We start from the raw sequence: 25436 nt of genomic DNA, 5'->3' as shown, positions 1-25436 counted from the left end.
CAAGCAACACCAGCAATGCATTACATGAAGACTTTGAGATAAGTGAGATTCGGAGTTCGTAATGGGTCATATATCTTTAGGAGTTATGTTTTAATTTAGATGTCTTGTTTTGCAGTGATATTCATGTCTTTAAGCTGTTTTGGTTGTTTTAATTAGGAGCTCATATTTTTGGCAATCAGTATATTTGATCTTTAAAGAGGAACTCACATCCTCCATTTCCTTTTAAAAGTGTTTAATAATAACTCAAATTAGATTTGAGCTCCCTGAGTGACTTTAGGAGTCTCAATTTATCTTTCTCTTCTGGAAAAAGGAGACTGTTGGAAAGGATTTTGAAGGAGTTTGTTTCTAGTTTCTAAATAGACAGAAATTGTACAAATAAATTGTAAATTGACAGCTTTAAGGGTTTTTTTTTTTTTTACATTTTTTAACGTTATTATATTCAAAGAAAAGCAGATGTGCAAGGAATACCGAGAACGATCAATTCCTTTCAACCCCATTACACTTGGAAGCATTCAAAGCTAATATACAGTCAGGGACAAAATCTATAATCACAGAGTTTATAGTATGCTGCAAACGCATGGGAACCCAGCAAACTGCATTTTGAAGTGCAGTAGCTTCAGCTTGCTCAAGGGAGGCCGGATGAGGATAAAGTTATCGCTCCTGCAGTCAAGAATTGTCCTGCATGATCAAACAATATTAAATCAATACCTGCTATGTTAGATGTTGAATTGAAGGCAGCATGAAAGTTTAATTTAGCCTAATTAGTAGGAGGTGGAGACCAATGCTAGTGATGTATGGCATACTGTTTTTAGCTATTATGAAACGTGCAGCTTCCATAATTATCTCCTAAGCCTTTGGCCTATGCTGCTAGCACTCCTAGAATTTCTATTACATTAGTGGAAAGATGACAAGTATGTCAGGATCCGACCATATAAAATGCATTAAGTGATTCTTAGTGTTAGGACTGCCAAAGCCTTGACAGTTCCAGGCTATAATATTTTCATGGTAACAGTACTGAGAAAACTGATAAAAGTAAAGAAAAAACGTATGCAAAGATGAAAGGCAAGAAAACACTATTGACAAAAAGAACCAGCACAACAAAAGGAGATGCAGAGAAGAGTAAGAAGTACCTGGTTCATGAACGATATTAACACTCCCAAGGTCCTGCTGCGTGCATGAGTTAATGATAGTTAAAGTGATTCATCCTTAGCTCTGCTTAGAAGAAACAACAAGCATACAGAGACATCCAACACGAGAACATCAGAAGAGTAATTAACAACAGAAAAACAGCGGCAGATCAGATTGAGAGGCAAAATTTAATTTGGTGAAGATTTCACATTGAGTAGACCAATGCATTGATAACTATATTTAGTCATAAGTGTTAATTAGACGAACACCATAGAATCACCAACAAAGTTAGTTCTTTACTAATATTTTCCTTCTTCCATGTGATCTGATGGAAAATATGTTGGAAAGGAATTGGATGGTGGATTTAAGGCCACTGGCACGGTTATAAAATATTTCAACAGTAAAAAAATGTTGCCAAAGAGTCGCCTAAGATCTTAAACACATTGTGGCTGCCCTAATTCCCTTGAATAGCATCACGACTGAATCGAGGGCACCATTCTGGAGTTTCTAACAAGGTTTGACCCTAAACCTAACTCATTCACAAGGTTTGAAACAGCAAATATACTGATTGGATTTCTTTCTTTCAAACCATTCCCACAACAAGACCCTGTCCTTGTCTTATTTCTTTTTCTTTTCTTTTTGGCGATCCTGGATCATTGGTTGATATTATTCTGCTAGCATGCTCGTGGATTTTTCCAAGCAGGGGTACTGTTTAGAGTTTCTCCCATTAGCTTACCCTTACGTACATGAAAGCAACAGAATTTTATAAATTAGAGAAGGCATTGCAATCTATGTTGTAAAAGGCGCCCTGGGCGCTCGCCTAGGCGCTCTAGGTGCGTGAGGTGCCCAAGGCGCCAAATCATGTCTATTGGCGCTCGCCTAGCGCCTAATACAACATAGCTTGCAATAAAGCTATGATTTGAAACTACTACCTCTTCATTCATCCACTCAAACTTTAATTTGCTTCAAGAACAATTCAGAAAAAAATAAATATATAGATCTAAAACCTGATTCAGAACTCAAACTGGCTTGAATGCACTCTATGGATGGGCAACTTCAGAGAAGTTAGACCTTCATTTTCACAAAGCTAAAACTTGTTTTACCAGTGACAGGACGGGCATAAATAAATCCCATACAATTCGTGCTAAACATACCACTGTGGTTCATTACAGATACTACTTGTAATCCCTAATGATATAGTTGCACAGGCAAAATTTCGTCTTGGATAGGCTGAACAAGAATGAAGCAAAAATGTTAAAGAGAGGAGATTACCTTAAATGCGAATGTGGCTGCTTTAATTGAGGCATCAGGCATCCATGTGATCTGTCACTGTCCTTTATTTATACATCTTTGTAATGCAAGCCTTCATGTTGTTATTTCTGTCGATCATATTTTCTGCCTTTTTCCAACAAAACATCTCTGACGTCTAAGTCGCCATTATTCTTTCATCAAATAACACTAGAAATATGGTGCTCCTCTTTTACATAAATCGTTTGTCACTCGTTCCATTTTGTTGAATAATTCATTGTACAAAACAGTCAAGAACTTCAAACCATAATTAAAATTAAGCATGGTAAACAATATAATCGTACACAACTGATAAAAACAACACGCCAAAGCTTAAAAAGATGTTGGAAGCAGTTTATTTTGCAAATGGACACCATGCAGCTTACTTGCACTTGATAGATAGCTCGATTTATTATTCTCTTTGTTCATACACTATTTTTCATGCAGTGGAAACAGAGACAAACCCAAGATTTATAAAGACTAATTATATTACTACTGACAGGTGTGTATACTCACAAAGGGATTCAGATCTTACTTCTAAAAGAAATTGCATTACAGCATATAGATAAAGGCCTGCAGAGTAATACAGATAATACTAATACAAGCAGGCGATTAATCATATAATGCATCATGCAATGAAGGAATAAGTTCCTTACATGGTATTTTTACAGAGTCTATGCTAATTTCGCGAGTCAGAGACATAAATTTTATCAATAAAGTCTGCAGTAGTAAAATACCAGGTAACTAGTGTCACTTGTAGCTGAGCTTGAGGAAAGGAGAGTGCCTTTAAGAACACTAAAAGTTTAAATCATGTAGTGAGCTATGACTTTCATATTATCAGGATAGTCATGAAGTAATCACATGATAACTAAAGTATCTTTAACTAACATAAGATAAATCATCTGAGTTTCCCGTTGCTTAAAAAGTTCAAGTACAATCAACATATGATATACAAGAACTGAATTATGCAATTAATCTGATTCCTCAGTTATGTTTAGTTAATTTAAGTAGGATAGTCATGAAGTATGCACCATTATCAAACTTCGCTTAGGCTTGTCATCATTACATAGTCAAAACACAGAAGTGCTCCAGTTCATACCTCTGATATTCACTTACTTGTAAGTAACCTTAAATGAACTAACTAGTGAATCTTTGTGACTTGTATTGTGACTCCTTCATACCATGGGATGAATCCAGAAATTAAACCTTTGCGCAAATGAAAGAGAGGATCTTAATAGTGAACTATGGCATAGACTCACTAGTCCAGGAATTTCTACCACATGTGACAAACTTCTCCAAGTAAAACTTTCTGATAGTGGATATTGCAAACATGGTACACCATTTGGAGTCTCACCCATTTTATGTTAAGTGTAAAAGAAATGACAAGATTTAAGAAACTAGGTGCAGAGGAGCAGTTCTATTATAATAAAGCTAAGACATGAAGCTACCTCTTCAACTATTTGCTCATAATTTGAAACTTCGAAAGCTCATATCAAACATGGAGAGCAACTCAGAAAAGAATAACTATTAAGCTTTGAACCAAATTTTGACCTCAAACTGGGTGAAAGCATTTTCGGACGTACAACTTTCAGTTACCAACTAAATTTGTTACTGGAGTCCAAAAATTGCTTGAGCTAAGTGAGTGGACTGGTACAGAGACAGACAATATATTAGATAAAAACTAGAGAGAAGCAGAAACTTCACAAAAGCGAAAATGACTATGTAAACTACAATATTTGTAAACTTTGTAATGTATTGATCTCAGTCATTAGATGCTCAAGAAGTATGAAGTAGTGAAGTTTGGTATACCTTCAAATTCTTCTACCTCATACATGCTCACGAACTTGTTCCAGAAAGACTTCTCAGTAATTTTAACCAGTGAAAGAAATCTGCTTCTTAATCTGACCCTTGGAGACTAAACACTGAACAACAACATATCTAGAAATAATCGTTTTCTTCATGCTAGACTCAAATATTCTTGAGGATTTGGCTATAAATGATGAATTATAACCCATCTGATTCACAAGGTAATCCATGATCGGTGTTATCTTCTTCTCTGAATACGCCATACATTAAATGCATTCGAAATTTCTTTTTCTAACCAACCCCATTTCCTATAAACATTCAGCTTTGCGTTCAAGTCAATTTGCTCATACATGTCAATCCCCGTATATCTTTAAAATATGTGGTTTTATAAAGATGGAAACCCATATCCTTAATCTCTTCTGGATCTCACTTTGAACAATGTTATGGAGGGTATGCCAGCAAGGGATTATTGCAACTTGTAAGCTTCTCTCAAAAAGACATGGGTAATTAGAGATGAATTTGGCTAGGCCAAGTCCAGGAATCCCTTTGGATTTGAAAAATCAAATTTTGGTTGAAGGGTTTTCTAAGGGAAACATAGAAATGGTTTTGGAAATGTGAGGTTTACTGAATCGGGGTTTGATGAGGTTTTGAAATGATGAATTGATCAGGTATTGACAACCAATGAAGATGAAGAGGACTTACTGTGATTGGGGGAAGAACCAACAGATGAAATGAAATTAACCCTACTAAAATGAAAACAAGAAGCATGGGTATTTAAACAATCGCCATTAATGTTACTTACTTGATACCCTGTGCGGCACAGAGGACGTATCATTATTGATGATGAAGAAGAAGAGGAAAGAGATTACAGAAATTAGGGGATTTAATAGAACTTACTTACTGGTTGAGAAAACTGTAACCCGACCCTACTAATAGAGGGGTTTTAGTTAGAGGGCTGGACGGGATGCTCGGCTGATTGTAAGGCTACTAATTTAGCAGCCCGTCCCCCCTTGAAAGGGCCAGTCTTGGACTGGGTTAAAGACCCTCATCATAAGTTTCTTTTCTTCTAAGGATTTTTTTTTTTATCCGTTTGATAGGAATAAATTCATTGAAAAAGAGGTATTAAAGGGGTATTTCAACCCAATAAATATTATCAACACCAAATAAGGAGATCGGGTTTGGATTCGATCACCCAAAAAAGTGAACAAAGAACAAATAGCCAAGTGAGAATAATAAAAAAATAAACACCGAACGTTTTATATCCAACTAAAAGAGGCCGATAGAAATACGAGTCCCATAAAACTATCACCGTGTTAGCCGTCAAACCCAAGATTTTAATGTTTGACTGCACCCAGAAATAAACTTGAATCTTGATATCTCGAATTAGACTTTCCAAGTTTCTCTTTTTGTGGTTGAAGATTCTAGAATTCCTTTCTTTCCAAATGTACCATAATGTTGCAACCGGTAAATTGTTCCATATACGGTCAAGTTTTTCATCACCCCAATCATGACTCCAAGTTTTTATAGTTGCGAAGATATTACTATCGTAAATGCAATTGGAGTTGCATCCTTCGAAAAAATAATCTCAAACTTTCTTTGTTCGCCAACAATCATAGAATAAATGGACACTTGTTTTCTCTTCTTATTCACAAAACCGGTACACCCTATCCACATCCATACCAATAACCTTCCATGGTATAAAAGCCATTGAAAAAAGTTTACTTTGTACGAATAATGACGACTCCAAATTATCTCACCTGGAAAGCTAATATCGCCTTGGTCACAAAGAGAATCAAACCCACATTAACCGTATAAGTATCAACTGTATTGTTTCTATCCACTATCCACAATCTAGAGTCTACGATCCCTTTTTGAATATTCTCCAGTTCTAGTAAAGAGTTTATGAAATCAATTTCCCTCATTATGGCTTGAGAATATCTACTTCTAGACATGAACTTCCATTTGATGCCATTACTTGAGATCTCATGTAACCTAGCTACCACTTTTCCGTTTGTTCTTGAAGTTTCAAATGCCAATGGAAATCTATTGCATAAGACGGTATCTCCAGTCCAAAAATCTTCCAAAAATCTAATTTCATTTCCATCACCGATCTTATATTTCACATGTTTGTTAAAATTTTCGAGCTCGTTATAAATATTGTACCACAAACTAAATCCATTTGTTCCTTTCGGTTGAAGGGTTTTCCAACTGGTTAATGATTCTCCAAAAGACTAATAACTCTAAAATGAAGTACCACATACTTCGATATCCGAAAAGACTAATAACTCTTAGGCCAAGCACTATGCTTCCCCTTTTCCTTCCATATCCCTCATATGTAGGGAAAAATCTGAATTGCCAACCACTATGGTCTCCCATATCCCTACTTGTCTAGGAATATCCCCCCTTTCCCTACAAGGTGGATCACATCTGATTCGGGTAGGTTTCCGTGTAAAAAGCTACTTTACGGAAACTGAGTTTCCGTGTGATTTTACACGGATACTCAGTATCCGTTTGAGAAACTTTATTTTTATGGAACATTATTAAATACCCCTTAAATCCGCCCCTTAAAATATACCCTTACTCAATTTTTAAAAATACCCCTACCTTCTGAAAACTGGAAGCAACTAGCACATGTTGCTTTCAGAAGTGGACGCAACTAGCACAAGTTGCTTCCAGAAGTGGACTCAACTTTATACAAGTTCCTTCCAAAAAGTGGAAGCAACTTTCTCAAGTTGGTTCCAAAAAATAATTTTTTTAACTTTCGGGGGTATTTGTGCAAGATCAACAAAAATGGAGGGAATTTATAACATTCCCACGTATTTTTACTCTTGGTTTTCACTTTTAACACTTTTATTTCCACTAAAAATCTTTATTTCCAAATATATCTCCATTTTTTTCTCTTGAAATTTTTTCCAGCTATAGTAAATGTTTATCTAAACCCGTAGAAATAAAATTTGGAAAAAAAAATGGAAACTCACTGTTCGCACATGTAGAGAAGGGATGAAAACAGACCATAATGAGGTTGTCTTTTGAGCCATATCTATTCCCTTGAGGGATAAGGAAGGGATGCCCTCTACCATAATGCTCGATCTTGTGACTTTTAAAGGGGGAAAAAAAATGAAGGATCAGAATGAAAAGTACAGAAACCGTCACTTAATCTAATATGAGATACTACAAGTGCTTCGGTGGAAAGAATTTAGTATCATGATTTAGTTTAGTCTAGTTGATCTGGTCCAAGTGTTTCGATTTTTTTCATTTAAAGATTTTTTTAGGTTGATACGGAAAATAATATTTGGTCTCATGTTCTTTTTAAAATTAATTAAAAAAATATCCAGAAAGCTTTAATATTATTTGGTATCAATTAACAAATTTTATATATTCGGAAATCTTTCGATGAGATTGTTGTTGGAATATTTTCAACGCCGCTAACCAAAAGGGGGTCCTGGGGGGCATCGCCCCCCAGGCTGTGGTCGACCTGAGAGGTCAGGTCGTGGGGGTCCAGGGGAGACCATTTCTTCTCTGTGTTATTCATCCTTTGTGAAATCCATTTTTTCCAACAGTTTTTTAGACAAATAATTTTCTGGCAATGGAGGGTGAATCTTCGAATTCGAATGCTACTGCTCAATCTCTGCAAGTGATGAACCAAACCTTTACTCGATTGGAACGTTTTGATGGTGAAGGTTTTACCCGTTGGCAAGAGACTGTGAAGTTTTTCCTGATCACCATCAAGTTGTGGTACATACTTGAAGATGGATTGGAGGAAATTCCTGCTGCAACTGACAATGACACTGAGGAATTGAAGGCTAGACGAAAGCAGCGTCAGGAAGATGATTTCATGTGTCGTGGTCATATTTTGAATGCTCTGGACAAACATGTGTACAATGCACATCGGAGTATTGGGACTGCAAAGGGATTGTGGACTGCGCTTGACAACAAATACAAGATTTCTGAAGCAAGCAACAAGAAATTCCTGATTTGCAATTTCATGGATTTTAAGATGGTTGACAGTAAGTCAATCATTGCCCAGGTCAGTGAACTTTTACTCATAGTTAATCATCTTAAGGATGCTGGAATTGATCTTGTTTCTGCGTTTGTTGTTGGGGTTATTATTTCTCGTCTCCCCCCTTCTTGGAATGGTTATAAGAAGAAACTTAAGCATGCTGAGACTGACTATGATTTAGAGGCCTTACAACGTCATCTTCGCATAGAAGAGGACTCTCGTAAGCGAGACTTAAGGATAGTCCACATTCTGAAAAACCATTCTAAGGTGAATAGCGTAGAAGAATCTAAAACACCGAATTCCTTGAAACCTAAGAATGATACTCAGTTTAAGAAGCATCCCAACAAGAAGAGTAAGAAGAAGGGCGCTGGCGGCCCTTGCTACTTCTGTGACAAACCCGGCCATTTTGCTCGTGACTGTCGTCTCAAAAAGAAAACAACAGCAGAACCAGAAAAAGGAGGCAAATATGGTCGATGACAAACTTGTGATCGTGGTGCAAGCCGCCAATGCTGTTTCTGAAACTGGGGGTGGATGGTGGTACGACTGGTGCAATGTGTGCAACCATCCATATCTGTAAGGATAGAAATCTTTACAAGACATACGAACCGGTTAGTGGAGAAGGAAACGATGTTGTCTCCGCAAACGGTCAACGCAGCAAAGTTATTGGGAAAGGCACTGTTGAACTCTCGTTTACTTCGAGAAAGACTGTGACTCTTACTAATGTTTTACATGTCCCTGACATCGTGAAGAACCTTGTTTCCGGCGACCTTGTTATGAAGGCTGGATTCAAGACGACCTATGAGTCTAATAAGTTTGTGTTGTCCAAAAATGGTGTGTTTGTTGGACAAGGATATGCTTGTAATGGGATGATTAAGCTTAATTTAATAAATAATGGTTCTGCTTATATTGTTGACTCTGTTAATTTATGGCATGGTAGATTAGGGCATGTGAATTATGGTTCTCTTAGAAACATGAATCGATTAGGCTTGATTTCTGATTGCAATTTTGATCATGCTTCTAAATGTGAAATATGTGTGCAAGCAAAGATAACTAGAATTTCCCATAAGTCTGTAGTACGAAATTCTTCCTTACTTGAATTAGTACATAGTGATGTGGGTGATTTGCATGGTTCTGCCACTCGTGGTGGAAATAAGTATTATGTCACTTTTATAGAAGATAGTACTAGATATGCTTATACATATTTAATGAAATCTAAGGATGAAGTCTTTGATAAATTTAGGATTTATAAAGCAGAAGTAGAGACACAATTAGAGCACAAAATTAAGATTTTACGTTCTGATCGTGGTGGTGAATACTTTCCTACTGAATTTAATTCCTTTTGTCAAGAGCATGGTTTAGTTCATCAACGTACTGCACCTTACACACCTCAACAAAATGGTATGGCTGAAAGGAAAAATAGAACTTTGATTGATATGGTTAATTGCATGCTTATAAGTTCTGGTTTGCCTAATTCTTTGTGGGGTGAAGCTATGTTGTCTGCATGTTATATTTTGAATAGAATTCCTTTGAAAAAGAAGAGTGTTTCTCCTTATGAGTTGTGGTTTAAGAGGAAACCAAACTTGAGAAGACTTAAAGTCTGGGGTTGTTTAGCATATGTTCGAAAGCCTGATCCCAAAAGACCAAAGTTGGGAAACAGGGCTTATAAATGTGCTTTTGTGGGATACTCTCTTAATAGTATCACCTACAGATTTATAAACCTTGACACTTTTGAGATTATAGAATCTGTAGATGTGGAATTCTTTGAGAACTTAAATAGGAACAGTTCTCAAATGCAACCCATGGAGAATCCATTGTTACCTGATCTAGAACCTATGGAGATTGATAACAATGATGAAAATCCCTCTCCTACTCATGACAATGATATTTCAGTGCCTACTGAAGATATCGAACCTAGAAGGAGTAAGAGAGGAAGGATTGAGAAAAAGCCTGATCCAAACTTTATTTATTACCTTGTAGAGGCAAATAAGAATAGAATTCTTAGTGTTAACCAGTATGTTATGCATACTGATGATGACCCTAAAACTTATGCTGAAGCCATGAGTTCTAGAGATGCAAATTTCTGGAAAGAAGCCATCAATGATGAAAAGCATTCGCTTTTGACTAACGGGACTTGGGTATTAGTAAATTTACCTCCTGGTGCTAAAGCAATAGGAAGTAAATGGATATTCAAGAGAAAGTTGAGAGCTGATGGTGAAGTTGATAAGTTTAAGGCAAGGCTAGTTGCCAAGGGTTATAAACAAAGACATGGTATTGATTACTTTGATACATATGCTCCTGTTGCCCGCATCTCATCCATTCGTTGCTTGATTGCACTTGCTTCTATTCATAAGTTGGTTGTGCATCAAATGGATGTCAAAACTGCTTTTCTAAATGGGGATTTAGAAGAAGAGATATATATGGAACAACCTGAAGGTTTCATATTACCAGGCCAAGAGAAGAAAGTTTGCAAGTTAGTGAAATCTCTCTATGGTTTGAAGCAAGCCCCTATGCAATGGCATGAGAAGTTTGATAAAGTAGTTTTGTCATATGGTTTTGTGGTGAATGATGCGGACAAATGTATCTATAGTAAGCATGATAGTTCTGGTTGTGTGATTCTCTGTTTGTATGTTGATGATATGTTAATCTTTGGGTCTGACATATCTGTTGTGGAAGAAACAAAGAAGTTTCTTAGTTCTAACTTTGATATGAAGGATTTAGGAGAGGCTGATGTAATCTTGGGAATTAAGATCCTAAGAAAGGGAGATGAGTTGGTTTTAACTCAATCTCATTATATTGAGAAATTTCTCAAGAAATATGGTCACTTTGATGACAATCCAGCACCTACTCCTTTAGACCATACTATCAAGTTAATGAAGAACACCGGCCGTACTCATGCTCAACTTGAGTATTCTAGTGTTATTGGGAGTCTTATGTACGCTATGCATTGCACAAGACCGGACATAGCCCAAGCCGTGGGAATATTATGTCGTTTCTCAAGTAATCCAGGATATGAACACTGGAAAGCAGTTTCAAGAGTTATGGCTTACTTGAAAGGAACAATAAATTTTGGTTTGCATTACCAAGGCTATCCCGCTGCACTAGAGGGGTACAGCGATGCTAACTGGAACAATGTAGAATCAAATTCCAAGTCAACTTCTGGATGGATTTTTACATTAGGGGGTGCTGCTGTGTCTTGGAGTTCCAAGAAGCAGACTTGTATTTCTGATTCAACAATGTTGTCAGAATTGATAGCTTTAACTGATGCATGTAAGGAGGCAGATTGGCTTAGAAACCTACTTATGGAAATTCCTTTTTGGAAGAAGCCAACTCCGGCGGTCTTGATTAATTGTGATAATCAAGCTACAATCTATAATGTCTCTAATAAGACTTATAATGGAAAGTCTAGACATGCAAGTCTTAGACACTACATGGTTAGGCAACACTCAAGAGGGGAGTAGTTACGGTTAACTTTATTGAATCAAAGAGGAATTTGGCAGACCCATTTACGAAAAGTCTACCAAGTTCAGTGGTTTCAATAAAAAGGAAAGAAATGGGACTAAGGTCTGTGAAGGAAGTTTGATCTCCCATAGCAGAAACCCAACCTATGTTTTGAAAAGGATAAACAAGGTTCAATGTGGTACCAACAAGTTATGGATGTGGATTATGGAGCACTAATATAAAAACTTCCCATTTCTTATTAGTGCTGGTTTCTGCAAGAAAATAGGATGGATGTAAATCCTTAATGAGTCTATGATTAGTAAAAGGTGTATCGCAGAAACACCTTCGAGACTTACCTATATGAGTATGGAAATAAGGCCGTTTCCTAAGAGAAGAAGACCGTTCTCTAAAGAAGACTCATGAACAAGGATATAAGCACATGGCCATTAACGTGCTTGGCTACAGAACACATGATTTTATGAAATCAATATGTGTGGAGACTCCGGTTTTATCATAAGGGGTACTTGGTTCAAGACTGGTTTCACCATAGAACCTCGATAAGGCTTTGAGTTTCTTACACTAAGTGAAGGTTCAAATCCAAAAATACCTATCATTTATGTGTTGATTTCAACGATGATGCTTAGTCTCAATTGTGCTTGAACTACGTTGGCTTGATCCCACTCGGGTACGTAGGCAGTCACTTCGGTGATGCAGTCACTCTGATTTAAAAGTTTTAACTTTGTTTTATGGTTTTTGAAAATAGGGGGAGAATGTTGGAATATTTTCAACGCCGCTAACCAAAGGGGGGTCCTGGGGGGCATCGCCCCTGGTGGGGGTTTCAAGGGGGCAACGCCCCGGAAGAATTTTTTGAACTGAAGGTTTTATTTGGCGATAAAAGCCTGTTCGAAAATTTCGAATCCAAAAGACACCATTGATGTCTGTTGATGAAGGAACCTGACGTTTCGTGAATAGAAACCTGTTGGCGAATAAAAAACCTATTCCCAACAGGTGCAAAACCCTTTATAAATAGCTTCTCCCAGTTTCGTTTAAATATAAGAAAAATCAATCTGTTTTCTCTGTTTCAAAAAGCATCATCAGAAATCAGAAATCTCTTTGTGTGTTCTTGATTGAATCAAGGGGTACAAACCTTGAATTCAGTTTTCGTTGCAGGGCTTTCATTGTATCCTGAAGGCAATATTTCGCATACCTGTTGTAATCGCCAATTGTTATTGGGAGGGTAGAAATATTTGTCTAAAAGAAATTTATACAAGCCTTGAAAGTTTTGGAGTGCAACAATTTCTTCTCTGTGTCATTCATCCTTTGTGAAATCCATTTTTTCCAACAATTGTTGATACATGAAAGCTCACTACTTAGGTTAGGAGGTCATTACACAATTTGTACGCTCAAGTCCACAATTTGTGCTTTATGGGTTTATTCTCAGAGATTTGTAGTATGAAAGGTCTTAGATGGGTTTCCGAAAACAATAAAGAGCGAGAATAAAAAAAAATGTTGATGCTGATATTTGGGGTCATGTAAGAGAGATTTTGAAAACGAATAGAACAAGGAAGAATTGGTCTGATTTAAGTTCGATTCTGGTTGAATTCTAGGCAAGTTTATTGCCATGTACACAGTACACAGCTAGTTGATTGATGTTGCTGCTAACTGAATGAGTGATTGCTGAGATGGTTTTGTATGTCTATCCATTCTTATCACATTTATCACCTACACTCATCTATTACATTAAAAACCTGTATACAAGAATAGATTTATTTTTATTTGTATACTCCCACTACTGATTAGCTCTCAAGGTTGCTTCGGATCCAATCATAATGTCAAAATCATCATTTTTAGTGTCTGGCATCTTCTTTACTCTTCTTAGCGCACAATCAGTTGATGGCAAAATAATTGTCACTATACAAAATGATATAGATCCAAAAATTCCATTAACCCTCCATTGCTGGTCAAGTGAAGGTGATTTCGGTAATTATATACTATATTATAGACATGTTTTCTTATGGAGGTTTAGTATTAATTGGAAGATGACGACTAAATTTATGTGTGATTCAAATTGCATAGACTTTTGAGTGATAGATAAGTTCAAGTCTTCACATACCTTTTTGTCGAGAAGTTCCACCGGTTCCTTGATTAGTTCTTCTACTTGTATGATGAATCGCCATGAAGTCCTTGAACTCAACTACACTTTCTATCCTAGTCCGAGACTTAGCTATAATAGACTAGAAATCAAGACTTATAGTTTTGATCACTAATATTGACAAACATGCTTGAGATAGCAACGCATGCGAGTTCGACCGAGCAATGCTCTAACACTCTCCCCCTTTGTCAATTTCAGTGACAAAACTATCAATATATATGGAATACAAAAAAGATAAATAAACTTTAGTAGCTCCTATTCCACATGTCTAATCTTCAACATTCCTCGAAATCTTCATTACTTCCAAGTACTCCAATGATCCCAAAGGTTGTAAGTTTAGCATCGCCGATGTTGAAGATCCGTAGCTATAACAATGAGAAAACATAGTTCTCGATCATTATTATACAGTGTCATAGTATTATTACACGGCGTCAAAGTTCAATTGTATCACAACTTCAACAATATACTATGGTGATATGTATCACTCCCCCTTAGTCAATACTCCATCTCAAATGGAAACCACCTCCCCTTACACAATGATCCGAAAAACCTTATATATTTGTAGCGTGAACTACATATTAATTCTTCCCCTTTTTGTCAATAAAATTGGCAAAGGTATACGAACGGGATCATAATGAAATTTCCGAAAGAGACATTTCATGACAAAAGGAAAAAAATACATACCAACTAATTTAGATGCAATCATAAAGCCAAAGCTAAATGCATTCATCAAGGAGTTTAAAGATACAAGATAACGCCTCTAAAATTCCACAACCGCACATCCCTCCAGATATGACCATTAAGCACAAGTTCAAAAGAACTCTCCCCCATTTGATGTCATTCCCGAAAGAACAACAAGAGCGACCTTAATTTCGAAAGAAAAGAAGGATTTTTATTGAACACCAAAAACCATAAGAATGATTTCTTATATACAAAAACTCAATCAAATTAATCACAAGTAAACCCATGATTAATTTAATCGGAATACGCAACCAAATTTAAACACAAAAAGTGATCAATTCAATTGATTGTGCTCAACATAAGAGAACTTATGGAGACACGAAAATACTCAACTAGATTAATTACAAGAGAACCCATAATTAATATAATTGGAATACATAACCAAACTTTTTACAAAAGTAATCAATTTAATTGTCAATTGTTTTTCTCGACATAAGAAAACTTACGGAGCAATAACTAAATAACTAAACAAGATGATTAATTTAATTCAATATGCTCGACATAACATACCTCACGGAACACCAACTAAGCTAAGAAATCAACTTGGTTGTATAGTGCTCAACATAAGATACATTATGAAGCCTCACAGTAATACATAAAATATGGATCAGGGATGATCAATACTGCGGAATACACAAGGATTCATTCTATCTTCCCATCACTATTTGCATAACGATATTAATAAACATAATCCTTGAAAACAAAAGATTTTTAACATATCTTCCATCAAATATTTGGCAGTATATGCTTAACTTTTGTATTTGTCAAAAGTCCATTAATTCTTTTACCAGTACATGAATACCGACCACGAACGACTTTACTTTTTATGGGATAAACATAGTTCACGGACGTAAACACCAATCCCATAACAAATTGCAATATAACAAATTATAAAGATTAATACTGCAAAAACATCATTCTCCAAATATTTTTAGAATTTAAACCAATAAACCTAAAAAAAGAACAAGAAGATGAAAAATAATAGTTATGTATAGTCACGATCATTGTTATTCCAAGCACTAGTTATTCTTCCAACTAAGCCAAAAAGAAGACATACTAGGCAACATAAAGCTTTCCCAAGGCCTCTTAAGAGAATTCTTTTTCGTTGTTGAAAAACCCATTGATAATGGGATCATTCAATTCCTCCAACTCTTTGGAAATAACTTTCAACTTACTAAGTTCTCTTTTCAGTTTACGTACGGTGTTTGTTGTTAGAGACAACATTCGTTCATAGTGAATTAGTTCTTCCAAAGACGAAGCGATTTGAGATTTTAAATCGTTTCTTTTGCTGATGAATTCTTGTACCAGGTTCCTGAAGTTAACATCACTTTGATAAAAGGACAAGAACCAGTTTGAGGAAGGACCTTTTCCATTAATTGCAGCCTTCACTTTCTTCACCCTTATGGAGGAAATTCATGTACACCGACATACGTTAGCTGATTCAACTGCATCCCTGCTTCTGCTGCCTCTAGTTACAGGATCCATGAAATAGTATTCCTTTGGGGAATAACACAACGATTACGAACTACTAAAACCCTAGAAAACAAGACTTTTGTATTTCATTATTTATATAGTTTTAAACAAAACTTTTTAACCAAGAAAATACTACTTGAGCCAAAAAGACGCAAAACCCCATTTTCTCAAGTTAAAGATGAGGATGCGAACGTCTATGGAGTTAGATAGAGACGTTGTAAGCCAAAATCTCCCCTTGTATATCACATCGTGAATTTTCAAGGTTTGTTGTGTGAGCAGAAATCCTCCTCCTTTCGATTCTGGAAATACTCGTCTCATAGGACCTATGACGATTATCCATTCGAAACAGCTTGTCATTAGGAAAACAATCATGAGCTAACAAAAGTAGAGTGGACTCAGGACATCCCACAGGAACAAAGGTTTCGCCAAACTCAAATTCTTCAATCCGTGAATAACCTTGAGTGACAAGTCTGGCTTTGTTTCTGACAGTTGTGCCTAATTTATCAGACTTATTATTGAATACCCATTTAGAACCAATAATATTGATATTGGAAAGACATGGTACAAGATCCCACATTTCTTGACTTTGAAATTGATTTAACTCTTCATGCATTGCATTCACCCAAAGGGGATCGTTCAGAGTTTCATCGGAATTTCCTGGTTTTACTTGTGAAAGATAACAACCAAACTTGCACATATTTTGAATCCTTTTGTAATAAATAACTACATCTACTGTCAAGAAAACAAGCATGGAGAATCGCCTATCATATATAATAAATAACTACATCTACTGTCAAGAAACCATTGAAAGGGAGATGTAGGACTTAAATCAAAGGTACTCATACTATCAGTACTTTTCTGTTTAGAATTTCCTGATAGTATTGTATGTCTTTTTAGAGTAACAAAAAGTTGTTTAGTTTTATTACAAGGATCACTCGCAACATTCAGACTCTTTTCAAAAGACATATGAACTTGTTGAATGTGATCGAAGGGATCACAACACCAACACGGGCCAATACTTTGCAGTTTGTCTGAGTGGTTCCTAGTCATATCATTCTTCACAACATCTGATCGTTGTTTACCATCTGATTTGCGACTATTCTTTAAAGGGTAATAACTGAAGTAACTCAGATCAATCAAGGGACTATTACCAGGAAACAAATCCTTAAGAAGTGCAATTTCTGCAACAAGACCAGAGTTGATCTGGATTTGTTCATCCAACCCTTTTTGAAGAGTAACCAGTTTATCAGACTTTTCCTACAATTGGTTTTTAAACCTGGTGAGGCGCCAATTGAAACTTTGTGGTCCATATAGTTAGATCGCTACAAACACATACTTGTAAGGTCTTGAACGTGTTTTCCTTCCTGATACCAATTGAAAAAGCGGGGGTCTAACAACACCACCCAATATTTCGCTTTTTTTTTTTTTTTTTTGCTTAATCACATTAGTTTATTAACTGAAGGCCAAAAGTTATACAAAAGTTACAACTCTAAAAGGTATAAAAACAATGAAATGACAAAAGGAAATAATTCAGACTAAAAGTAACACTCTAGCAAAATCTGTAATATGGTGTGTCAGGCATTTCAATTCTCTTCAAGGTTTGAGGCCTTCCAAAGTGACAAATTCTTTCTCCTGCAGCCAAGGTGGCACCTTTCTTTGCTAATGAATCAGCTGAAAAGTTAATTTCCCTGTAACAGTGCTGAAATATAACATCCTAAAAATGTTTGATAGCCGCCTGCCATCTAGCTCTGATATACCAAGGCACTCTATTATTGTTAGCTAGAATGATTACAGCTTTAGAGTGTGATCTTACAATGATTTTCTTAAGTTGTAGAAAAGTTGCCCATTCCAGTGCACACAGAACTGCATAAATCTCAGCAATAAAATTAGATGTTATTCCAACTCCACCTGATAGTGTACCAATTACCTGACAATTACTATCTCTAGCAATTATTCCAAATCCTGCATTGCCAGGGTTTCCAAAAGAAGCACCATCACAGCTGAAGAGTGTGTAATTTTCTATAGGAGGATGCCAAAAACATGCTTTGATGCAAGTAAATTTAATATACCTGGTACCCAGTTTGAAAATGATATAATCTGAGAATCATAATTATGTCCCCATCTATTACCCTTCATTCTACCTCCTCCTTCATGCACCACTTGATAGATTTTGCACTTAAATCTGTTTATGTCAGGCCTTCCTTCTCCAAAGAATATTGCATTTCTTTGGAACCATAAATCTCTCACTGTAGCACATACAGCTGTGATCCAAATCTCTTTCATCAAGGGACTGTGATTTCTAGCTGCTCTACAGATATCATTAAAACATAATGGTTTGGAAAAGTTAAAAATGGCACAAAGCCAGTCCCAAATTTGCACACTGAAATTGCACTCCCATAAAGTATGCTCCATACTATCCTGCTCTTCAATACAGACACAACATCTGGATGGCATTTCATAGCCTTGCTTCCTCATTGTTTCATCATCAGTATATATGCCTTGCAGAAGTTTCCAAACATTGCAAGCAATATTAGGATGTAAAAAGTATTTCCATAGAACTGATGCCCATGAAGGTTTCTGTTATTTTAACCTTATTTTTTCCACAACTATTTTTGTACTGAATTTGCCACTTGTATCCCCACAACATACCATTGTATCAGTGCCTTCACCTATGTCTGGTATTCTTTCCATATTCAGTGCAGATTGCAGTTCTCTAGGAATCTTCCAGATTTTTCCATTTAGCATTTCTGCAACTTTCATTTGTAGATTGTTCTTCACAAAATTTGTATATCCCAGATCATTAATAAGACGATGTGTGCCAAACCATGTATCAAACTAGACTGAGATTTTTGTGCCATCACCCAAGCACCACCTCATGTCTTCTTTTAGAGAATTCCAAGCCCATTTCAAACCTGACCCAACAGATGATTGTCTCCAATTTTCAAACCATTGACCATTTTTTTTTTAAACTTAGTTGCAAAGAATAATTCCCATTCCTACTTAGAGTTTAATATCTTCCACATCATCTTCATCAAGAGTGCTTTGTTAACAGTTTCCAATCTTCTTATGCCAAGACCTCCCTCATTGTAAGGAGTGCATACTTTTTCCATGACAAAGTTTTATACTTTCTAGATTCACTGTTACCAGACCATAAAATATTTCTTATTAGTCTTTCACATATCTTGATAACAGAGGCAGGCCACTTATAGATTGCCATATTGTATAAAGGCACACTGGATAATACTGATGTAATAAGCACAAGTCTATCTGCAAAAGATAACAGCTTCCCCTTCCATGTAGCTAGTTTTTTCTGAATTAACTCAACCACTGGCCAGACCATTGCTGATGTTATTCTTCCAGGTGCTAGTAAAACACCTAAATATTTTTCCAGGAACTTAGATAATTCCATATTGATCATATTACAAATCTGTTGCTTCCTGGTTGAAGTAACACCATCTAAAACATTTGCTTTTATCTTTATTTATCAGCTGACCTGAACTGGCTTGATACTTGTCTAGTAAGGAGAATAAGTTGTCTAAACTTTTCTTGGCACCATTACAGAAGATGAAAACATCATCTGCAAAAAATAGGTGAGTTGGATGAATTCCATTCTTATTTACCATGGGAAGTATTTTACCCTGAGACACCAAGTGAGAGATATTTCTACTTAGTACATCCTCCATCAACACAAATAGAATTGGGGACAATGGGTATCCCCGTTTTAAGCCTCTACCCATTGAGAAAAATACTGAAGGACCACCATTGATCATAACTGACATTTTGGCCGACTCAAATAATGTTAACAACCAGTCACACCATGAAGTAGAAAAACCATATTTTTGCAGAACTTGAAATAAAAATTTCCAACTTACTGAGTCATAAGCTTGCGAAATATCTAATTTGAGAGCAACATTACCTCCTCTTTTTTCTTTCTTCGTCTCATTGATCATTTCAGAAGCTAACAAAACGTTTTCATGAATACTCCTACCTTTGACGTATGCAGCTTGTTGTGGAGATATTAGTTTCACCATCAGAGTATTCATTCTTGTTGTAATGATTTTAGTGAAAATTCTGAACAAAATATTGCTTAATCCAATGAGTCTGAATTGATTTGCTTTCTTTGCCCCTTGACATTTGGGAAGAAGAACCAAGAAATTTGAATTAAGTCCTTCTGGGATAAATCTTCTTCTCCAACAAAACTGAATTGCTGCTATTAAATCTTCATGAATTATTTCCCAACAAGTTCTATAAAAGATGCCTGAGTAGCTGTCAAGACCAGGAGAGCTATCTGGATCCATTTCAAATACAATATTTTTAATCTCCTCAGGATCAGGAATAACATCTAGCATTTCTTGATCAGAATCAGTAATAGTTGAATGAATAACATTCAATAGATTCTCATCAATATTAACTTCTTGATATGCAAATTTTTGCTGAAAATGTTGGACCAGAGCTTTAGAAATTTTTGATTGGTCAGAGATAATGTTGTCATTGCCATCATCAAGTTCACTAATTAAGTTTTTTGCTTGTCTCAACTTCATTTTGGTATGAAAATAGTTGATGTTAGCTGCATCTTCTTGCACCCATTTTTCTCTTGAATTTTGCTTGAGTAAAGTATTAGCTTGCACCTTCCTGTTAGCATGTTCATTTTGAGCCTCTACTAAATTAGTGAATGCTTCTTCATCATGAGGATTACTATCAGATACTTGCATTGCAGCTTGAACTTTTTCCTCTGCTTCCTTTATTTTAACTTGAACATTGCCAAAAACACTCCAGTTCCAATCATTAAGTACTTTCTTCAGATTTTTTAGCTTCTGCATAAATATGAAAGCAGGATCTCCAAAAACAGTTTTTGTCCAGCATTCTTTGACCACTGATAAAAAAGTTGGATGATATATCCACATTTTCTGAAATTTCCGTGGACAATTAGTAGGCTTGGGAATGTTAGAACATTCTCCCAGAAGTGGTGCATGATCTGATACTATTCTCAATCCAACTTTGTATCCCCAATCTCCATGTAAATCCAACCATTGTTGGTTAAAAACTTCTCTATCAAGTGTGCAAAGTATTTTATTTCTTCCTTGTTGACAGTTAGACCATGAGAACTGCAATCCTGTTTTAGGAGCTTGAATCAATTCACACTTATCTAAACAGTTTGAAAAATCCAACATTGAAGCTCTATTTGGATATTTACCACCAATTTTTTCATCTTGTGAGATAACAACATTAAAGTCACCCAAAGCAATCCATGGTTTTTTTAAGTCACTAATTATTTCCATCTCTGACCATAAAAATCCTCTTTGAGTCTTCTTCACATGAGCATGAATACCAAACTAAAAAATCACCAATGATAACTGTTATCATTTGACTAGACATGGAAACTACTTGAGGAGTAGAAATGCTTTTATTCCAGAATAACCATATGTTACCTTTATTATTTGAGAAAGAGTTATGAATTACCATATATTCCATTCCTGGAATATTTAACTTATTGCAAAAGAAGCAGTACACTTAATCTTTGGTTCTGCTATCCAAACTAGTAAGGGATTAAACTGATTCACTAAAGACCTTAGTTTATCCTGAGCCCTAGGTATTTTCAGGCCCCGGATATTCCAGTATAAGATCTTCATTTAACAGGAGGAGGGTTCTTAGAACCTCCTTTTCCTTGATTTTTCCTGAAGTTGTATTTATTGTTTGTAGGAGCAGGTTTAGTTACCTTTTCTGGAGTATGTTGAGGAGCTGGAGAAGAAGTAGTGTTGGATACCATTTTTTTTTCTACTATCTTTGACCATGAAGTAATTTTCACTTCCTCATTTGAAACTTGACCTGTCTTCCCATCCAAAAATTTTATAGTGCTATTAAGTGAGTTATTTGCGTCAGCAATTTCCAGAATTCTGGGAGTTTCCATGTGTTTGAGGGTGAAAACGGTTTCTGCTGATTTTGGTAATTTCGGGTGTGTGGGTGAGAAACGAATTTAAACCCTAAACAATGTACTGCAAGGGAGTACTTTAGATTCGAGAGATCAATCTGTACAAATCCGGCCTAAACCAAGAAATGGCCGTTCCAGACTTGCTTCGGACACAAAGTGAAGGAGAAGGGTTGGTTTTGGGGAGGGAAGCGAAGAGAGAGTTGAGACCAGAATAGTTGATTCTGGAAGAGTAGTTGTTTTGACTTGTATCAGAAAGCGTAAGCTAACAGATGGGAAAGCTAACAAGTGATTTCTGAGTGTTGTATGCTACTGACCAAAAACTTGTTTTCGGTGGAAATAGGTAATGCCTATTTATACAAGTCGAAGTGAAACGTACTCTGGTCTCATTAAGAAATGGAAAACGGGTGAGTAAATGGGAGGAGGTGGTAACCGGTAACACCTGGAATTGATGTTTCATAAAAGAAAGCGTTTCACCATTATTCCCTGTATTTACTAACCGCCTCATCCTTAAGAAACTTTCTTATAACGGGCGTAGTGTACGCCGCACGATGTAAACCGCCAAACCAATACCCAATGAGCATCCCCCAGTTTTTGACATGCGTTGATGTCTCGAGTGTTTTCGTGGAAAACATGTAGCACGTTGTTGTTGTCTGGCAAGTTGAGCTTGGGAGACTTGCCGGCTCGGTGGTGACCTTTGACGGTCGAGATTTTGCATCTTAAGAGGAAAGGTAGACGTTGATTATTCCAACCTTTCATTTGGTATCCAGTGGCATGAAAGCATGATCAGTATGGCTTTAATATGGCCTAGTTTAGGCGCGGCCAAAATTTACGGTTTTGGCTTTGTTTAGGCGCGAGCAAACTAGGGCCAAAGGTTTCCATGCGTTAGCTAGTAACCTTGGAAGGCTAAGATCTGCACCTTAGATGAAAAAGCGGTTGTTGATTGTTGCAGGACTTCGTTTTGGTAGCCGCATAAGGAAGGCCGATATGGCGTGGCCAAAACTAGGGTTTTGGGCCAAATGTTACCATGCGTTGTTTGTAAACCTTGGACGGCTAGGATTCACATCTAGGATGGAAGGGTGGCCGTTGATCGTCGCACGCCTTCGTTTTGGTAGCCGCATAGGGAAGGTCGGCATGGTATGGCGTGGCAAGGTGGTTGGCATGCCATTAGCACATGTGGCATGGCATTCCTTGGCGCGGTTTGGCGTGGCCAAAACTAGGGTTTGGGGCCAAAGGTTACCATGCGTTGTGATGAGTGCCAAATATTGTATATATTTGCACCTTTTTATTGGCATTTAACTCATCATTTGTGCACTAACGCTCCATTTTATCCCATATTCTGTGTTTTCGTTGTTTTCAAGAATAAATACTTTTCTCAATCAATTTTGCATTTTTAGGTACTAAATAAAGCCTGGTTAACTCACGGAGCGAAAAGAGCAAAGAAATGTCAAAGACTCTCGTAGAAAGGCAGCGAAGAATGATGTTTGCAAGAGCCGGATCAACTAGAAGTGGGCTTGAAGAGGAAGAATTGTCCTTAAAGAAGATATGGGCTTGGCATTCCCAAGGCCCAAAACCCTTACCCAAATCCATTTCCAATATCCATACCCATTTCCATGAGGGCCGTCAGATTGGATCCATCACATCATCCAACGTTCGCCTCATCACCGAGCATCAAATCTTGAAGCTCCTGTCAAACATCATAGTACCTAACTCAAATCTAAGCCGTCAGAATTGTTGTATCACGCATCCAATGGTCGCTGCAAGCTTGTTCCATCTTAGCCGTTCGATTCAGTCCAGATGTGATCATCCAACGTATCATATTCGCTGGACATCGAATTTGCTACAACCGCTCAACACTACAACACCTAACACCTATACCCAAACACTCCCTAACCCATTATCCATCGGGTTCTTCTCATCTTCTCCCCAAATTACTCTCTTTCATCACCTGCAACTCCTTCACCACCATATCCTGCCACCACTAGACCCCGATGTTCACTGCCACCATCTCCATCAAATCATTCCAAACATCTCCACCATCTCCCTAGCCTAGTTCTTTTACTATCCTCACAACCACTGAACCCTAGGTTTGGGGTGAATAAAACAACTCGAGTTAGGGAAAAATTAGAGCATCATAGGCGTCAATTGGAGCAGGGGGGGAGCAGAAAAAGAATGGGTCGAAGTGATAGAGCAGTTATCTAGCATGGTTGGTACGAATTGGTTAGCTAATTTTCGAAACCCTAGTTTTGGAAATTAGGGATTTTTTTTAGAACTCATTGTAACTATAAATTGAGTGTGTGGGTGTGAGTAGGATTCATACCCGGATTAGTCGGTGCACCAAGCAGTAGTTCATGTTTGATTTCGTTATCTCCATGATGTTCTAATTTCATAGTTAGGGTTTAGATGAAACCATTAATCCATTGCTACATTTGGTTCGTGTATTGATATTGTTCTTGTTGTGCTATAATGTTTTGGATAAATATAATCTGAGCCTTCAGCATTTTGCTCTCACAGTGTATGCCATGTATCCATTGTAGTTAGAGTAACACTATGTTGATTGTGCTACAACTCATGCTTAATTGATTGTTGTTCGATCCTTTGACTAGTTGTACCCTGAAAAGACAGTTAGTACTTTGGAGAAATACCTTAGTTGCGATTAGAATATCCATATCAGGGTTGTTTAATTATCTAAGTGATTGATCTGCGGTTAGTTTGTCTTGTGAGAGGGCAGCTAATACTAGGGTTAGGAATCATCTTAGTGAAACTAAACTATCCTCCTGAAACTGCTCTGGATAGGCGGAATACCACCGGTATCCATTATAAGGGACTAGAACATTGTTGAGATTGAATTGAATTGGTGTGGTTAAGAGGTGGATTCGACTGCCCTTACATCATATTTATCTGCTTGTTAGATTACTTTTGTTTTCGTTTTTGTTATCTCTGTTACTACCATCATCTCCGTCGTATCGACAAAACAAAATCCCCTTTTGTGCTACTCTTGTTTCGTATCAATTATAGTTAAAACCATAGTTTCAAATATACACCCACCTTGTCCCTGTGGATCGACCTTTGCTTGCCCTGTGTTACATTGTGACACTGTGCACTTGCAGTTAGACATAGTCGTAGGTATTCTTTCAAGTCCTACCACGTTGTTTGGCGACCTTGGAAGGCTAGGATTTGCATCTAGGATGGAAGGGTGGCCGTTGATCGTCGCACGCCTTTGTTTTGGTAGCCGTATAGGGAAGGACGGCATGGTATGGCGTGGCAAGGTGGTTGGAATGCCATTAGCACATGTGGCATGGCACGCCTTGGCGCGGTTTTGCGTGGCCAAAACTAGGGTTTTGGGCCAAAAGTTACCATGCGCTCTTTGGATACCTTGGACGGCTAGGATTTGCATCTAAGATGGAAGGGTGGTCGTTGATCGTCGCATTCCTTCGTTTTGGTAGCCGCATGGGGAAGGAAGGCATGGTATGGCGCGGCAAGGT

General features: G+C 37.0%; 2 protein-coding genes and 1 long non-coding RNA gene across 4 annotated transcripts; all 3 read right to left on the bottom strand.

Annotated features, from left to right (window-relative positions):
- Positions 1-355: 355 nt before the first annotated feature.
- LOC113320334 lies at positions 356-5112 on the bottom strand. Of its 2 annotated transcripts, XR_003346040.1 has the most exons (4): positions 4225-5112; positions 2401-4062; positions 1131-1212; positions 356-678 (listed from the first exon to the last, which is right to left on the bottom strand). It is a non-coding gene; the product is annotated as an uncharacterized LOC113320334 (long non-coding RNA). The 2 variants fall into 2 exon arrangements; XR_003346039.1 differs by having other exon boundaries at positions 2401-5112.
- Positions 5113-17574: 12462 nt separating this feature from the next.
- Positions 17575-18982, bottom strand: LOC113324121. The gene is made up of 5 exons (XM_026572456.1): positions 18938-18982; positions 18675-18797; positions 18095-18602; positions 17783-17987; positions 17575-17713 (listed from the first exon to the last, which is right to left on the bottom strand). The coding sequence occupies exons 1-5, from the start codon at positions 18980-18982 to the stop codon at positions 17575-17577; spliced, it is 1020 nt and encodes a 339-aa protein (XP_026428241.1).
- Positions 18983-19089: 107 nt separating this feature from the next.
- Positions 19090-21933, bottom strand: LOC113324120. The gene is made up of 3 exons (XM_026572455.1): positions 21742-21933; positions 19519-21358; positions 19090-19400 (listed from the first exon to the last, which is right to left on the bottom strand). The coding sequence occupies exons 1-3, from the start codon at positions 21931-21933 to the stop codon at positions 19090-19092; spliced, it is 2343 nt and encodes a 780-aa protein (XP_026428240.1).
- Between the last annotated feature and the right edge of the window lie 3503 nt (positions 21934-25436).

Source organism: Papaver somniferum, chromosome 11, assembly GCF_003573695.1.
Source record: "Papaver somniferum cultivar HN1 chromosome 11, ASM357369v1, whole genome shotgun sequence".
Taxonomy (NCBI): Eukaryota; Viridiplantae; Streptophyta; class Magnoliopsida; order Ranunculales; family Papaveraceae; genus Papaver; species Papaver somniferum.
This window is presented reverse-complemented; position numbering and strand designations above follow the sequence as displayed.

What these genes read in the sequence shown, in the direction of transcription:
- LOC113324120 (XM_026572455.1), bottom strand. Translation starts at nt 21,933, where the DNA reads ATGGAAACTCCCAGAATTCTGGAAATTGCTGACGCAAATAACTCACTT. An exon ending in CTCAACATACTCCAGAAAAG is followed by an intron (nt 21,359 to 21,741) that starts GTAACTAAACCT and finishes GTGATTTTTTAG; the next exon opens with TTTGGTATTCATGCTCATGT. An exon ending in CAAGTATCAAGCCAGTTCAG is followed by an intron (nt 19,401 to 19,518) that starts GTCAGCTGATAA and finishes AAAAATATTTAG; the next exon opens with GTGTTTTACTAGCACCTGGA.
- LOC113324121 (XM_026572456.1), bottom strand. Translation starts at nt 18,982, where the DNA reads ATGGTCAATGGTTTGAAAATTGGAGACAATCATCTGTTGGGTCAG. An exon ending in ACAATCATCTGTTGGGTCAG is followed by an intron (nt 18,798 to 18,937) that starts GTTTGAAATGGG and finishes AATTTTGTGAAG; the next exon opens with AACAATCTACAAATGAAAGT. An exon ending in AACAATAATAGAGTGCCTTG is followed by an intron (nt 17,714 to 17,782) that starts GTATATCAGAGC and finishes GCACTGTTACAG; the next exon opens with GGAAATTAACTTTTCAGCTG.